At 55.8% G+C, this 16,841-nt stretch overlaps 5 protein-coding genes across 5 annotated transcripts; 2 read left to right on the top strand and 3 right to left on the bottom strand.

The window, feature by feature from the left end:
- Positions 1 to 893: 893 nt before the first annotated feature.
- Positions 894 to 5,269, bottom strand: IE81DRAFT_234944 (ketoacyl-synt-domain-containing protein). The gene is made up of 9 exons (XM_025511163.1): positions 4,870 to 5,269; positions 4,513 to 4,713; positions 3,999 to 4,315; positions 1,908 to 3,904; positions 1,531 to 1,835; positions 1,380 to 1,446; positions 1,267 to 1,302; positions 1,082 to 1,190; positions 894 to 999 (listed from the first exon to the last, which is right to left on the bottom strand). The coding sequence occupies exons 1-8, from the start codon at positions 5,179 to 5,181 to the stop codon at positions 1,183 to 1,185; spliced, it is 3,243 nt and encodes a 1,080-aa protein (XP_025367405.1). The 5' UTR covers positions 5,182 to 5,269; the 3' UTR covers positions 894 to 999; positions 1,082 to 1,182.
- A 2,498-nt stretch (positions 5,270 to 7,767) lies between these two features.
- On the top strand, positions 7,768 to 9,716 carry IE81DRAFT_235059 (hypothetical protein). Its single transcript, XM_025511164.1, has 3 exons — positions 7,768 to 8,174; positions 8,343 to 8,494; positions 8,606 to 9,716. Exons 1-3 carry the CDS (start codon positions 7,966 to 7,968, stop codon positions 9,613 to 9,615), a joined length of 1,371 nt encoding a protein of 456 aa, XP_025367406.1. The 5' UTR covers positions 7,768 to 7,965; the 3' UTR covers positions 9,616 to 9,716.
- A 1,308-nt stretch (positions 9,717 to 11,024) lies between these two features.
- IE81DRAFT_349431 (hypothetical protein) lies at positions 11,025 to 11,393 on the bottom strand (the record flags this gene model as incomplete). The annotated part of the gene is made up of 1 exon (XM_025516388.1): positions 11,025 to 11,393. The coding sequence occupies one exon, from the start codon at positions 11,391 to 11,393 to the stop codon at positions 11,025 to 11,027; it is 369 nt and encodes a 122-aa protein (XP_025367407.1).
- A 663-nt stretch (positions 11,394 to 12,056) lies between these two features.
- IE81DRAFT_368452 (hypothetical protein) lies at positions 12,057 to 13,691 on the bottom strand. The gene is made up of 2 exons (XM_025517150.1): positions 12,728 to 13,691; positions 12,057 to 12,620 (listed from the first exon to the last, which is right to left on the bottom strand). The coding sequence occupies exons 1-2, from the start codon at positions 13,481 to 13,483 to the stop codon at positions 12,441 to 12,443; spliced, it is 936 nt and encodes a 311-aa protein (XP_025367408.1). The 5' UTR covers positions 13,484 to 13,691; the 3' UTR covers positions 12,057 to 12,440.
- Positions 13,692 to 14,849: 1,158 nt separating this feature from the next.
- On the top strand, positions 14,850 to 15,646 carry IE81DRAFT_293700 (F420H2 dehydrogenase; the record flags this gene model as incomplete). Its single annotated transcript, XM_025512014.1, has 2 exons — positions 14,850 to 14,955; positions 15,042 to 15,646. Coding segments are annotated over 2 exons (711 nt in total), but the record flags the coding sequence as incomplete, so codon positions are not given.
- Positions 15,647 to 16,841: the final 1,195 nt, after the last annotated feature.

The following is a 16,841-nucleotide window of genomic DNA, read 5'->3' on the forward strand; positions in this document are numbered from 1 at the left end:
AGGGCAGGCAGATGCCGACTTCTGGCCAAAAATGATCCACGATCCTAAAGGCGTCGGTCGGCAGCTTCTTTTTCATCTGTTCGATGGACCGCGTGCTCCCTCGAACCAAAACGTAATCAGTGCTTTGGGAGATGAGCCGGCTGCCGGCGAGAGAACACCACAGTTTGAGCGTGGAGATATCGAAATCTCCAACCACTTTCAATGTGCACGAATCCTGCGCTTGATGACCTTGGCACTCGGCCCAAACAAGCGCGACCAGCTCTTCAGCTGCTGCGCGACTGATGAGACCGGCATGTACCGCGGCTGCTACCCCTCCAAAACCCTCACCGTGCAACAGGATGGGGCTGTGAGGCAAGAGCTCGCACCACCGCTCCGCGTCGGCAAGCAGCTGTAGCACGTATCGGTTTGGATCCACAGTGAGCTCGGACATCGGCAGCATGCACAAGCTTAACCTATCTGTTGTCGAAATAGCAGGTGTGGGAGTTTCTTGAGAAACAGCACGAGAGGCTGCGTCGATGGCTTCCGCGAATGTGGCACATGCCACAGCGAAACGTCGATGATGATGATCTCGTCGAGTCTGAAGAGTAAAGCACACGTCTTGGAACGAAGCGGGAGATAAATCGGCCCGCGTGATGCCATCCAAGAGTTTTGCTTCTGTCCACGCTCGTAAAGTGTTTTTAAGAGCATTATGGCTCTTAGCAGAAAGCACGAAGAGAGCTTTTTGCGAGCTCAAGCCCTCGTGCGGGTCCGCATGACGATGACGAGACCGCTCCAAACTTTGTTCCGCAGCAGCAGCGCTACCCTGGATGGCCAGCTGTGCATTTGTCCCGGTCAGTCCAAAAGAGTTGACCAAGACAATGTGCTGTGCTGACCGAGGTAGAGGAACAGCACGGTGTTGTGCGAACGTCAGATTTTGAGTTTGAAGCTGAACAAGTGGATCAGTGTGACCAAGGGCTGGCCAAGCACCATGTTGCAAGCTCAAAAGGGCTTGCATGACACCTGTGTACGTGCCACGATGCGTCAGCATCGTCTACCGTTATAAACTTTGTCACGCGCCAAGGCGTCCTGCTCTATCACCCACCAAATATCCCCGCAGCTTCCTGAGTGTGCCCAAGTCTTGACTTGGACGCTCCCAGGAGTAGTGGGTGGGCACGATTGCCACGAGAGAAAACTTCTGAAAGGCTATGAAGCTCTGGAGTTAAGAGATTCTCCATCTTAGCGAGTGACAGATCATGCTGCATCGGTCCTTATCAAATTGCAACTCACCCATTCCATCACCGATAATGGTTCCCGTACCGTGAGCTGAGCGATAAGGGGGCCTTCTTTAGAAAAGCGACATGCAGGCAACACCGAATTGAACAAAGATCGCGGAGACTCACTCTCAACCGCAGTAATGTCCCCCGGGTGTACGTCCATGCTCCGGAGATTCATCCGGGTGAGTTGCTCCTGCATTTTGAGGCAAATGATATTTACTCGCTAGTCCTCACAGCAGATCCGATCTCATGCACATGGAATGAGACTTGGACTCACCTGGCATTCAGCACTGGGTGTTCCCATGCCAGCAGTAGCTCCATCGTGTCGAACAGCCGAAGCAGCGATCGAGCCGAGGATGTGCAAGTCATGTTCTCGAGCATACTTCTGGGCGACTAAGACGATCATGCCGACTCCTTCGGAGGGACTGAAGCCGTCCGCTCGCTGTGAAAAGGAGAGACAAGCTCCGGCTTTCGAGAGTAGACCACATTGTTCCAAGGCCAGCAGTCCTCCTGGCCACACATCGATTGCGGCTGCGCCGACAAGAGCTACGTCACATTCGCCCTGCAAAATCGCATTGCGCGCTTGCAATGTTTTAAACAAGATGGTCAGGTGATTTTCATTCATCATGAAGCCGACCGACGTAGCTCTCTTACCTTGGTGTAAAGCCACAGCAGAGCTTGAACATGCGGTTTGGGTCATCACAGCAGGACCACGAAGATCGAAAAAGTGGCTGATATGACCAGCACACGCCGAATCTGCCATATTTGCAGCGTAATTTCGATCCCACACGGACTCGGGCTTTCCTGTCATTTCGCCAAGCAGAGACTTGAAACCGCTGGGTTCTTGAGCGCTCATCCAGACGCCTACATCGGCTCCTCGAAGATCTTCTGGCTTCATGTTTGCATTTTCTAGTGCCTCCAAAGCGCAACGAAGCAGTAGACGATTTGCGGGTGGCGTGCGGTCAGTCTCTGCTGCAGGCATGCCAAATTGCCAAGAATCAAAGTGAGTGCATAGCTCATTTCTCAACCAATGTGCACGATGAAGCTTGGAGGACAGCTCGACACAATCCAGAGAAGTGTTGCTCCATCGTTCCTGTGGTCGCTTTTCGGCTTCTGAGCTTGCCCTGCCGTTCAGAAGACGATCCCAGAGCTGGTCGATCGTGTCGATGCCCCCCGGCAGTCGACAGGACATGCCGCAGATCATCACGCGCTGGACATTTCTTCCGTCAGAGATCTTTGCAGAGGTGCGCACAGGCGAATGGGTATCGGTCGGCTTGCTGATCATCTTTTCGATCACTCCACATAGCTCTTCTAGAGTCCGGCAGGCGTAGATGGTGCCCGGTTGCACGGTGATGTCCAATTGCTCCAACACTAAAGCGGCCATTTTGCGAGCACTCAAAGAATTGAGTCCCAGCGCTGACAATGGCGTGGTCGCGAGATTAGAGGAAGAGCTAGCTGAATCTAGCTCTGGATTTAATCCAAACGTGACGCTAGCAATCCTGTGGAGCGTCTGGCGGACGTAATTCTGTCCCTCCGACTTTCGATGCCTCGATTCGATGGCTGTGGGTAGGGATGCCTTGGCACGGACTTGAAGCTGACCAGCGAACGTCTTCCATACCATTTTTCGCCAAATGCTTCGTTTAGGCGTCAGCGGGACACTCTCGCCAGAGGGAAGAATGATGATGTTCGCAGGCGGGATGCGAGCTTCGGGAGAGAAGTTCTGATTAGCCGCCAGAAGTGCTTGGATCGCTCTACCATGAGCAGCAACGCGACACGTTTGATCCTCCATCTCCATGATTGCGAACAAGGCTGAGCTCGGTCCACCTGCAGCGTACCCGTCTTCTTCTCGAGGCATGGCATCCCCTACGACGCACGCTCGTCTGACGCCTCTTTGTGCGCTCAAAATGTGTTCCCAATCAATCGCAGAGACTTTTTCGCCACCCTGCAACACGATCAAGTCGTCGTTGCGACAAACATACGCGAATCGCTCCTCCCCGTCTGTCTCCCACGCGACTCTGCAGCAAATGTCACCAGTGCGGTACTCGACCAAGCCAGCGTTCCCATCGGAAGGCGCGCGCACCAAGCGCAGGCTGCTCGTAGGGCGATTGAGGTAGCCAGTGGCGCCGAGAGAGCGACTGGAGCCGATGAGAACCAGCTCTCCACTGCTTTCGTCGAGATGAGCGGAAAGACCCTTTCGGATTTTCACAGCTCGAATCACGCGAAGGCTTTCTTGCGATACGCTCGCAATGTCGCTTTGAAGCTGGCGGGCGATTTGTGGAAATTCTTGGGCAGCTTCGGCCAGGTTTCGACCGCTGCCCCAATATCCAGAAGCCTCGGTCGACCCTGGACCATCAATGAGGTGAATGCGTTGGTGCATTGCCCAAGCAATGTGATGCACGCCGAGAGGGGCGCCAGCAGAAAGGATCTTGACTCTGCGCTGGGCCAAGAAAGCGGTGAGGCTCGGGTCAGCCGCCACATCATCCACGATCATGGGAGTAGCTTCCAAAAGCGACGCTTGCGATTGACGGAGTCTGAGCGCGATTGCGTCGCTGAGCGAAAGATCTGGCACATTAGCTATCCCATCTGCAGGTGCGGCAAAGACGTAAGAGCCAAGCGATGCGCCGGTCCAAGATAACAATGTCGAGCATAATCTGCGAATCGTACGACCGTCAGGACGAGACGCGAGTCAGTCTTTTGTTGCGCAGCGTGTGAGCAGCCCTCGAAGCGGATCTGCATGCTACGCACCCCATGGCGTGGGACAAGGGAGCCCAAGCTACAATGCTGTGGCGACCAGGCTGAGTGCCCAGCTCGAATGCTTCTGCTTGAGCAGCTGTGGAGTCCGTCAAAGCGCCGTGAGGAATAGAAGCACATTTCAAAGACCGAGCAGTCACAGCCGCAGAAGTGAAAAGGTATACAGCTGTGGAGTCCATACTGGCTGCTTCTCCCGGCGCCGTGGCTTCTTGTCCAAGCTGATCAGCGTCCTCTCTTCGCCTTTTCATCAAATCGTCCGCCGCTCGAGTGGCAAGCTGGGAGAACCAGCTGGACGGCGCGTCGGAGATTGGCTACAACAGGAACATCCATGTTGACGAAGGGGATAAACGTTTGGGGAATTTAGCGAGGACACCACCATGAGCAATCACGGGAGGGGAGTAAGCGGGGTGGGGGTGGGAGGGGGAGAATGCGAATGACATGCGGGAGGAAAAGGAACGACAACACCTTCGGGCGATAGACGTGAGTCGGTAGCGCAGCAGATACTCACCGTCTGAAGTGCTTGAGTGTACAGCTCGTTGAAGGACACGGCCGTCTCCTTGAGAGCCTCGGACAAGCGTGGTCGGACATCAGAAGAAACGATGATGAGGTCTGCTTGTACCACCTCTATCATACCTGCCATAACTTCGTGGGTGGTGTTGTGCGGTACGGGGGCAAATATCGCACCCGCAAACGTCACGCTAGCAAAGCTCTGGTGTTGAACATCGTGCAGGAGAGGCATCAGCCACGGTCAGGAGACAAAAATTTGCGTGGGATGTTCGTCAGGGCGAGGTGGGTACGCTCTGTGAAAACAGGCGCACAGAAGAAGGGTCGTGAAGCATTGTTTTCTTTTCACTCTGCAACTCACCACGACGACCGCTGGTGAGTTCGGAGCGATGATGGCAACGACACGCGGGTTGTATTTCTTGGAGATGTAAGTGCCAACATGCTGAGCGAGCCGCGCGATTTGTTCGTATGTAATGTCCACGAAAGTGGCCTCCGAAGGATCCAACGCTCTGCTAGTTGGCCATCTGCAGAATGGGGTATCTGGCGCCAGTTGCGCCGCCGTTTGAAAGAATTGGGTCAGGTTTTTCGGGGCTGGAGAGATTCGCGACCTGCTTGACGTGGCGGTTGCGCCTGCGCTTGCGCTCTCATCTGAAGCGATTTTGACTTCCATCATGCAGCTACGTCGAAAATATCAGCGCTGTCAGTGTACAGGTCAATCGAGGGACCTGGGCTCGTAGAGCAGCGCTTGTGGATTATAAGAAGGTCTGGACGACAAAGTGTCGTTCCATACGTAGCCGACACGCTTTGTATGTATGACCGCTCGAGCGCTCACCAGCGCTCGGAGCTGAGCTACTCATTTGAGAAGGACATGAAAGGCACGCTGATTGTGCAGCTGGGCGTGCGTGTCGGGACAAATCCACACAAGTGTAAGCGATCACAACAGACCCTGATCGAGCACCTCCGCTGTCGAGACTTGACGTTGAGATGACGCTTTCTGTCGCAATCAAAATCGCGAAATGACAAGAGTCGCGTTGAATAGAATAATCCGGAGCTTGTAATGCCAAAAGGGACCTTATGATGAGGTATCGATTAGTTGTGACTTTTGCCAAGTAAGCGCACCTACCTTCATCACACCCTTAATCATGCAAGACTCGTGCAACTCTTCGCTTTTAATGCGCCTAGACTCTGTCAGAATGGGGCGCGCTAGCGTATGCAAAGGACCAACTTTTGCATGCATGCATGAGTCTATAAACGCGTACCTTGTGGTCCCCAAAAAAGCTCCACTCACGACTTTTGACCTCTTAATTAAGGTCCAAATTAATCCATTCAAACGCGACTCGGCTGCATGCAGTGGTGTGTGAGTGCATCGGGGTGACTTATCTCCCTCCATGCAGCTGTTACAATTGTGGGTCTTGCCCTGCATGTTTTTGTTTTCGTTTTTAATTCGCTTTTTGCATAAAGCGTCTTTTCACCTTGACTGCTCGGTGTGAGACTCAGACTACAGCTGCACCATGCAGAGGTGGTGGCTCGGCGGCTGGAGGCTGCAGCTGCAGAGCAGGTGGCTCGGTGCTGTCATGGGTGGGAGCTGCAGCTGCAACAGGCGGCTCGGCGGGTTTCTCGGCGCAAACGCTCGAACCGCATGTGCAATTTTCGGGCGAGCAACTCGGCGGAGCGCTCGATGCCAGCCATGCAATGCGTTAATTGCTCCTATGTTTTGGAGGCATTGATCTGAGACAGCCCGGGTTGAGTCACTGCGGGCAGCATCGATCGATCGATCGATCGATCAGCGGACTCTGCTGCTGCGCTATAATGAACGCGGATCGACTTGGCTGTCGAAAGAGCATTGTTCAGGTCGCTGCTACTACTACTACTACTACTCACGAATCGAGCATTCGTGATTTTATGACGACTTGGCGGCACGTCGCGAGAAGGGACAGGCCCAAAGCAAAACTGCTGCGAACAACGGCACTCGAACGCAGCACATTCTGAACGGCGAAGACGGTCCGTCGTCTGTACTCCAGCAGGTCCATGCAGTGAGTCAGTCTGCAGGAAGGCGTCGCCGTCGAAAGACCGACTGCAAAGCTGACATCCATGCAACAGCTCGGCAGCATTGCGCCGACGCGTGTGAGAAGACCAAGCGTCAATGCAGGTGAAGGCCAGTGCCGCGCGCAAAGAGAAGACACGACGGCAACCGGCTGCTACTGTACTGTACATCCTGCTGAGAAGGATCTCTGTATAGCGCGCCGGCATGCTGGGTTCTAATTGCCGATCGATCGCTCGCTCGGGGCGAAGACCGATTGGCAGTCGTGAGTTTCATGATTTGAATCAAAGGACGCATGAATGCGTCAGCATCGCGCGACCACATGGTCCACGCTGGCTAGCGCGGCGCGACCGCGCAGCTCGGGCCGGGGCCTCTACGCAGCGTCCACACAACTCGCCTCTTCTGTTGTGCGGGCGGGCGGGCGGGCGATCAGTATCGGATGCAATCAGACTGGCTCAACAGCTAAGCGAGAATGTGAATTTGAATGTTTGCACAAACGGCTGCATGGCTATCCGTCCGGCTTTGTTGCACACACTCGTGACTTGCAAAAAGCAATCAGAATTAAAACGCCGCATGGACAGCTCGTACTGCCCACGTTCGCTGGCAATTAAGCAAGCAGCAGCAATCAGAATGGCGTCACCAAGAAGAGCGATACGCACACATCGACCCCCTTGAAAGGCTTGTCAGCGGTGTTGGCAGCCACCGTGGTCGACCATGCGGAAGCCAGCTCAGAGCACGGTTGCCGCCCCGCCCCCGCCCCCGCCCCCGCCCCCGCCCCGCCCCGCACTCGTCCCTTCAAAGCCAAGCAAAGCGCTTTCCAGATATGGTGACTTGACGTCCCACCTCGGCAGTCGCAGTCCTTGTAGTGCTTAATTGCTGCTGCACAGCAAGACCATGTGGATGCAGCATAAATTGACGCCTTGGTGCATTATCATCATCAGGGTCGCGGGTCGCCCGTGCGTTCTGCACCGTAAATCCACGATTGGTGCGCGTCTTTGCGAAGGCTATGTGCGTCTGCATCAGGAACACGCACCACCCATTCCCAGTCGTGAGTCCCTCACCTCCACCGCTTCGATGCTGCTGCAGCTGGGCTAAGAAGCATGGGAGCGACGAGCGGATGTTCTCTTCTCACGGCGGCAACAATCGCCCACCTCGCGGCCCAAACAACTTTGCCTTCTCGCCCCTCGCCCCTCGCCCCCTCGGCCTTTCCCACCCTTTCCTTGTCCTGGCGTGTGAGCGATGCACTGCTCTCGGTTCCTCTTATAATCCCAATCGTGAAGCCCATGCACCCCCCGGTTCCCCTTCGTGACTCTCTTCCTTCTCGGTTCTCGCGGTACAGTCGCGTGCCGAATTGCGGAACGCAATAAGCCAACTTTAGCTGCGCACACCTGACACACGGCACAATATTAAGTCACGATGGCCAGTCTACCACCAGAAGCGCTTGCGCTGCTCGTTCCCGTCAATCCGGTGCAGTACGAGATCATCGATGCTATCATCACCTTTGCGGTCTATGCGGGTTTTGCCATTGGTGTCGTCTCCGTCGAGTGGGTCGCCAACTGGGCAAATGAGATCAGACTTCTCCGCGCGAACTGGAGGTGGAGCAACGCCCTTTACTTTGTTTGTCGGTGAGTGTTCTCTTCTTCCTTTGCCCATCGCCTGCCTGCTATTCTCCAATGGCACAGCCACAATTCTCTTTTTGCATCGCATCGGTGCTGACCAAATGCTTTGACGCATCCTACCATTCTGCCGCCTTGTCTGCACGCCGTGAACATCTCTTGCACATCGCACTGCAGGGCTTGCTCCATCGTCCTCTGCGCCTGCATCACGTACTCGCTTCGTGCAAGTCCCCACTGTCAATCGGGTGTGTTGGCACTCTACATTCCGCAGGCTGTCACTCACGCTGCCGGTGGCAGTATTTTCATTCTGCGCACCATGGCCATTTGGGGTGAGTTGCGCTAATTGGCACAATGTCTTGGCGGCAATGCCAAACAGGACGAAGGACGACACGGCTGACGCAATGCTCTTGCCGCCCATGTGCTTGCTTCAAAACCAAAAGACTGGAACAAAGTCGTGCTACTGATGCTTGTCATCAGTCTGATGGCCACCGTAGGCTGCATGGTAGGGGTTGGCTACACGCAGCTCATCGCCACGCCCAATCCGATTGGATTGCACAGCTGCCTCTTATCCTTGGACCCGCACCAAGTAGTGACATACTGGGTACCCGCCGTTTTCGACACAATGGTTCTGGTCTTCACCATCATCGGTCTGCGTCGTAAGCCGGCGGGAGCGATGCGCAAAAAGCTCCTTCAGCCTACCGTTCTCTGGTACTCTGTCGTCACCGCGTCTTACTGGATCGTCGGTATCTGGACGCTAACACTTCCAGACAAGGTGACATTGTTCGGAGGGGTCTGGACAGCTGTTGTCGCACCCATTGCATATTGCCGCGTCTTCCTTGACCTTCGTCAAGATTCGCAATTCGGCCGGACGAGCAACAATCAGCACTTGGGCAGCAGCGGCAATGGAACAAACTCACGTTCTATCGGCCTTTTCAGCAGTCGTAGCGAGAGCAAGGGCAAACAATTCGGAAGTCCCTCTTTCGATCGTTCTTTTGTCCAGCATCCCGAAGCCGCTACAAACAATTTCCGAAATGCCCCGCCTTTGGAGCAAATCCACACTGAAAAGCGCAATCGATCTGGATCTCATCCGCATGGCGCATGGCAAGTGCATAGCCCGCATCAGCAGGCAAATGGTGCATCGAAGATGGGTAACGACATGGAGCAAGAAGGCGAGGAGGGATTCGCACTCGAACAGATTTCTGCACCATCGCCTCTTTCGTCCAACCGACTCAGACAGGGAGAGGCTGCTGAAGCAGGAGGCGTCCGACTCAACATCAATACCGAGGTCTTTCGGAGCGATCCTGACGACCATCACTCGTTTCGGTCTAGAGACGCGCCACTTTCGGATCTTCCCGTCGCGATGGACACCCGTCCGAGCCCCAGCGCGCCTCTTGCGGAGATTCAAGCTAGCCGCAACAGGTGGACCCGTGAAGCTGATCGTTTGGCTTGACCGCACAACATTCCTCTTCTAGCCCACTTCTCGCATGTGACTCTATGTCCAGAGAGAAGTTGAGCATTACGATTGCGAGGACTGTAAGCTTCGTCCTCTCTTCGAGCTAGAGCTTGTGGTCTTCCAACACCCTGCCATGTTGCTCATCCAGCTTCCTATGTTGAACTTTTGTAATGTTCGACTCTCGCCTGATACACTTCATTCATCTGTAGTCTGACTCTCTCTCTCTCTCTCTTCGCCCGCTTTCCCTCCTTACCCTGAAGGGCATTTCCGACTCTCTTTCGGCCCCTCTTTTCATACCTGTACTTTTCAATTGCACGAGCTTCAATGGAGTATCGATATGAGAACAAGTACAGAGCCTTGTCAGCCGTTGTGCTGCATCCGACCCATGAGCAACCTTGATGTGCAGTTCTTCAAAAGGTTGCCAGCTACCAGTGTACACAGATTCTGACAAATGACGCCGCCTTCTGAAATTCATTCACCTCTTGTGCTTTCAGCCCGCGAATCAAGAGCAGCGGTGGAAATCGACCCACTGTCTGGGCTTGCTTGCGGTACACAAAGATCTTCTCTGCATCAGCCAGCCATCTCTGGTGCAGAGGAGAGGTCTGTGTGGCCAGATCGGCTTGGAATGATTAACTCTCTGAGCACGTTGTCTACACGATTCTGCTCCAATTCCGCTTCCCATGCCTCACAGTCTAGTCCTTTGGCACTATCCCGCACGCTCCCATGCCTCACAGTCTAGTCCTTTGGCACTATCCCGCATGCTGTGGTCAAATACGAGGCCGGATTGCTCTGCTTTCGGACACCACAAAGTGGACAAGCGATCGCCCTTTCTCTTTTCTGGGCAGCGAGGGGGAAAATGCAGCAAAAGGGCGGACAAGGCGCCGTCGGAGATGCATTGCACGAAATCGTTTCAAGGCAAAGTGTGGGCGAAGGCGTGCGCGCCGAACTTGGGTCAGGAATAGTCGCATCTGCGGTAACACCATCGAAGGCTGCACGACTACAACAAAGAAAAAGAGTCGATAGGACCCATCACCTCTGATGGAGATGTTCATGTCGACTGTCGAAGCGCAACTTGCGCGTGCCGAAACCGCGCTGGATGCAGTGCTCTGCTATGCATAGAGACCAGCATCTGTGTCGCAGCAGACGTCTTTCCTTGCCGCTCCTTTTGGCTGACACGATGAGCGCTGTCCACTGGACGCCAGGAAATGATGTGATGTGATTAAGAAGGGAGTAGTACTTCCAATGCTGCTGACGACCTGCTGAGCAGACCGTAGGAGAGCTGATCCACCACCGCCTCCTGGGCGACCTGACCTGACCTGACTTGACCTGATCGGGAGCACGGGTCGCAGGCAAAGGGGAGGGACGAGAGGAGACGAGACGAGAAGAGAAGAGACGAGACGGGGGGCTCATTTGCGCCGCCACTGCTCCGGCACGAACATTTGCTCGCGCGGTATCGCGATGCCAGTGTCGGTGTGCACGATGCTGATACCATCACCCTCATCGACGATCTGCAGGTCCGAGCCGACTGGCAGGTCCCAGATGCCGATCAGCGCGGGCTCGCGCTCGCAGACCAGATTAAAGTCGACCACCTGCATATTCTCCGAGTCGGCCAGGTACTCCTCCGTGTCGATGTCGCTGAAGATCCGCCAGCCATTGTCGGCGGCAGCTTGAGACTCTTCGCGCACCATCCACTTGACCCGACCGGCGCCGCCGACGACGTTGGTCGAGGCCAAGCACGCCCCGGCATCTGCGATGAACTCGATTGGCGCGGTCATTGTCTTGGCCCGAAGTTGGTGGATGTGTATCGGCGGCCCTGCTGGTGGAAAGCTGAGTGGTTGCGCAGCGGGGCCCTCGACTGCATCGTCTTTGGGATCGCGGGCGGGAGATGATGGAGGAGTCACGAGTTTCCGGTCGTCTTGCCGTGCACGCACACAAGCAATTAAGTCGTGAGTCCTGCCTGATGCAGGTCATGGTCTCGGTCGAGTCAGGAGTCTGATGAGTCTTGAGTCTCGGCTGCGTGAAACATGGGGACAAACGTGAGCACGTGACGAAGCGCGCGACGCGCATAGACATGCATGAGCGAGATGGTTGGGACGCCTGACACAAGCAATCCTATGCTCACTTCCAGCGATGTCTCGTGTAGCTTGCCACAAATCAGAATGTCGATGAAGCTCGTCAATCGTGGATTGCAGCCACGAATGTTGAATTCAAAGGCCACCACGCAACAAAATTCGATCTGAGGAGATCGGGCCTAATGTGCATGGCAGACGGCCAAGGCTAGTTGTGCGTCGAGATCACCTCTCATGCGGCCAAAAGAGCGCATACACGCGCTCGCCGAACTTGGTCACGTTGTAGCTTACCATTGCCGAGCCCAAACGCCGGCCATTCAAGAGCGACAATGAATGCAGCGACGAATGCCTCATCAGCCAAGCGAAGTGGGCAAGGAGCACGTATGATTGGCGGTCACAGCTCAGCGTCAGTGGGACACTGCTTGTCTGTGACCCACCATCGCGGTCGCTTCGCTTGGCGACTGAGTGTGGAGGAAGAAGGAGGCTGCACGCGTGCTCATGCGATTCTTGTGATGGACCGCCATTGAGTGCAGAGCGCTCTGATAATCGGGTGTAGTAGAAGTATCATTGAGGGGTATAGATAGTCAGCTGATCACTCCATTGTCTCGCTCGCCACCAGCTGGGCGGAGTAGATGTAGCTGACAAGCAACATGGTCACACGCAATGCGGCGGCACGGCGCTGCGTTGTAGCGCCATCTAGCCATCTTGCGAATGACTCGGCTCAACGTCGTAAGACGTGCGGTCGGCGACCGTCTAGGCGCCTCTTTCTGGTCTCGCACCTGTTGCTCGAGCGCCACCTCGTACAGCGTCCGGTCGCGCATTCCTCTCCCAAGGTTTGTGCACTTGCTCTTCCTTTTCCGCGTCCCAAGCCCTGGTCGAAGAGTGCTGCAACTTTCGCGCCGCATTCGCTGCCCTCTCTTGCGCTATAGCGGCCTGCGAGACGATGACACAAAGGAACTTTGATCAGCATCTCGTCTTGACATTGCACGAGGCAATTCTCACAGGCGACACGTGACACCGCTACCACAGAGCCAACTCACATCTCTCTCCTTTTCCCTTCTCATCCTCTCCTTTTTCTCCCTTTTCACTTCCGCCTCTTTTTGCATTGCTTCCCTCCTCTTCGCCTCTTCTTCCTTGGTCCTCTCTCCATATCTCTGCAAGTCTTCCTCCACTTGTGCTCGCCTAGCCATGATGTTCTCATTAGCCGCTCTAGCCTTGGCCAACCTAGCTTCTAGCTCCGATTCGCTCGGCTTGGAGCGAGCAGGACCTCCTGTAGTATGCCGCGTGGGATTGGTGTATGCTGGGGACGCCTTGGGAGATTTGGGCGCAGAGGGGGGCGAGGTGGGCATGCTGGACTGTGCTGCTGATCCTGACTGCGGATCTGCAACTCCATTCGCATTCACGTGAACCGCATCGCTCGAGTCGACGACGAATGATGCTGCATCGCTGCTCGGCTTCGTATTCCCTGGTGCAGCTCCTCCTGCTCCTCCCCCTCGGCCCCGTCCTTTCGCAGTGTCCGAACCCCGACTAGCGCCTCTCCCTCTACCCCGGCCCCGTCCCCTGCCTCTCTCCCACCTCTCTCCCTCCTTGCCGTCTGATTTGGGCGCTCGAGGTGCAGCCATGTCGCGCGACGCCGCCGCCTCCTCCTGCTCTGGCGGGTCTGCGATGGTGGCATCGCGCGGTACCGCATCCAAGTCATTGGCCTTCTTTTCGCCAGCAACTTTCAAAGTTTGGGCGTTGGGTTTACCTGATGCCCTCCGCTCCTCCTCCTCCTTACCATGATCTGAGCTAGACATTTCTCACTCAGCCGTCGCCTCTCCGCCAAGGACAATGGCTTTTCCAAATCGCCTCTTCGCCGGCTGCAGGATGTCAAACTCTTGTTCTTCAGACACCTCGATACTCGTGACTCGTGACTGAGATTCTCTCTGTGTTGAGTAGATCACGAATGAGGTGGTCGGGTGTTGGGTGTTTATCGTTGCGTGTGTTGGACAGCTTTACAGCATTACAAGCATGAGCGCCGCGGCCTCGTCTTTTCGTAGTGCCGTCCAACGAGTCACGTGTGTTTTGTGGCGCGCGATTCAAGATTTTGATTCACTCAAGACTCTTGACTCAAAAACTCAAAACTCAAATTACTCACGACTCGTGACTGATTACCAATCCACGCGCGCCGAGTAACGCGCGGGATGTCCACGTGGGATCGACGGCCATGCGCACCAAACGCCCGCCACGCTACAGCGTCGCACGCACGGGCGATTAGGAACGTCGGTCGCGACGCACGAATCACAACTCTGATTGCTGTGATTCGGAGAGCCGACCAACCCCAACGCTGTCGCTCGTCCGCTAAGCCTTGACTCTTCCCTCACCGCACGCATCGCCATCGACGCTTCTCCTTGCCTGTAGCACTGTCCACACACTCTATCCCTGCACGTCTCTCTCTCTCACTTGCTCTCGATCAGGCAGTGCCACGAAGGCACCCTCGCGCCCGCGCCCGCGCCCGCAGCCAGACATCCCACTCACAATCTCCGCCTCGTGGCTCATCATGTCGCTGTCCATCTCCAGAAGCGCAAGTCAAGCGCTCCGTGCGGTCAGCGGTCAAGCGACCAAGGGAGCAGCGCAGAGCTTGTCCAAAGCGGTCGCACCCGTCCAGGTCAGAGCATTGTCCAGCGCCAAGCCCAGAGCTGCGCTGCAGGGTGTTGCGGGAGATAAGGGTGAGTGGGGATGCGGCTACTTGGCGTGGAGGGGGCAAGTCAGGGCATACAGCTGCTTGAATCGGTAGAAGGAATCAACAATGTACCAGGGAAGGACGCCACAAGCTCGCAACGTCAGCTCGCGACGCCAGCTGTGCCGCTACTGTATATCGTCAGAAGGAGGTCGCGATGGAAGAGCTCGGGGTGCATGCACATCTTGGACCTTTGTAGCACGGTCTATGCTGTCTAGCAGCGTGGTGGACGATGTTTCCGAGACTGTCTGCTGGCCGCGTAGGAGGGCAAGGACGGCGAGGCTCAAGAGCTGGGTCGGGCAGGCACACGCGACGCTTCGCAGGTCGCCAGCCTGCATGCGATAGCCACATGTTGCGAGCCCTCACGCCTCAAGATGCAGCGTTTGGAAGTCGCGCCGATTCCCTCCCGCTGACGTCGCCATCCCCCTCTCATCGACACGTCAGTCAACCCTGACTCGCCCTTTGCCGAGTCGGCAGGATCCAACCCGATGGACAAGTTCAAGACTATCACTCCTGCACTCCACGATTACGGCACCTATCTCGTATCTTGTGAGTGCAACCCTTGACCTCGCGCAGCTCGCCTCTCTGTTACGCCTGGGCTGAACCTCTCATGGCGCATGTACGCTGCTGCGCAGGTCTTCCCAAGTACATTCAACAATTCTCGGTGGTAAAGGACGAGTTGACGCTGTATGTAGCGCCAGCCTCTGTCATTCCCACGCTGCAGTTCCTTCGTGATCACACGCAAACGCAGTTCAAGGCGCTCATGGATGTCTCGGGAGCGGACTATCCTACCCGCAGTCAGCGCTTCGAGGTGATCTATCACCTCTTGTCTGTGCGACACAATGCTCGCATCCGGGTCAAGACATACGCGGACGAAGTCACTCCGGTCCCATCTGCCACTGCTCTCTTCCACAGCGCCGATTGGTACGAGCGGGAAGTTTACGATATGTACGGCGTCTTTTTCGTGGGCCACCCCGATCTGAGAAGGATCTTGACGGATTACGGTTTCGAGGGCCACCCGCTCAGAAAGGATTTCCCATTGTCTGGCTACTCTGAAGTCAGATGGGACGAGGAGAGAAAGAGGATCGTGACGGAACCGCTGCAATTGACGCAGGCGTTTAGAGACTTTTCGGGAACGAGTCCGTGGGAGCAGATCGGAGAGGGTCAGGATTACACTCCAAACGCTTTCAAGCTCACCCCTCCCAAGGAACCCGAGGGCGACGACAAGGGCAAGAAGTAGAGTTTGGCGCACCCACCTTGAGGCGTCGGACGCGCGCGCCTTGCGGCCGATTATAGAACGAATCTGATTCCTGCTCGCAATACATTCATCTCACGATCTCAAAGACGTGTGCTCGCGAGCGGTCTGGTGATGCTCAAGCGTTGGCCCAAGCTTTCGAGAGCGGTTTTGCATCGCGAGGATCGAGCAGCAGCAGCTCTTTCCCCCCCCCCCCCCGCCCCCCCTTTTTCTCTCTTTCCCAATCGTCTCTGCTACCTCGAATCGGTGAGTGAGGGGATGTCGACTTGCTGTGTGCATCCTCTTGCGATGTCATGGCATCGAACGTGCGTCTCGAAGTTTAGGGGTACAGATCTTTCAAGTGGCCGCGGGCGGCAGAACCGCAAGGCAGGTAGACTATTGCACACCTCATGCTGATTCACCTTTTCCACATTCTATAATGGGCGATGTTGAGGCGCAGAGCCTGATCTCTCCACTTTCACATTCTCGAAGGGACTTTTTTTTAAATTTCTATGCGGCTGCGCGCTCTTTTCGCCCGACGAGCGAGCGAGCACTGATCGTCGTAGTCGAGCGCGAGTCGTAGTCGTAGTCGAGCGCGAAAAAGGCGGAACGTACCACCCGCCCATTCACGATGCAAGATGGGTCGTCGGACGCGCTTCTGAAAGCAACGACCTGACAGGACCCGGGTCCACGTCTTTGGGGGGGGGGGGCGGTGCGAGCCAAGCTCAAACGACGTCTGCGGGGGGAATGACATTCTGGACGTTTGCTTGGACAGGACTATGGCGTCAGAAAAAGCACGCCACGTCATCCGATCGATGACGCAGGGTCGAGAGCGAGCAGGGGTCCTGTTTGTTTGACCGGCAGACGCCCTACCTGTATCGAGGCTCGATCACCATGGACCGACTGGCGGCGCACGCGTTTGGACCGTCTGTCGCGCTGCTAGAAGCGTGTGAGAGAAAAGCGGTCATGAGGAGCTAGCTAGCTACGTAGAGGGGCCGTGCCGGATGTTTCTCTCAATCGTGAATGCGACTCGTGACTGCCTCGTGAATTTGTCCACGCGCCATCGCGCGCATCAGGATTTCCACGAAAGCCGCTTTTCGGTCGTGCTTGTCCTGTGCATCGTGAAACGCGAAATGCGAAATCGTGGCCGGATGCTTGTTTGCATGGCACGTACGGCCGCCCTTCGTCGGTCACCCTTTGA

Source organism: Ceraceosorus guamensis, assembly GCF_003144195.1.
Source record: "Ceraceosorus guamensis strain MCA 4658 unplaced genomic scaffold IE81scaffold_74, whole genome shotgun sequence".
Lineage (NCBI taxonomy): Eukaryota > Fungi > Basidiomycota > Exobasidiomycetes > Ceraceosorales > Ceraceosoraceae > Ceraceosorus > Ceraceosorus guamensis.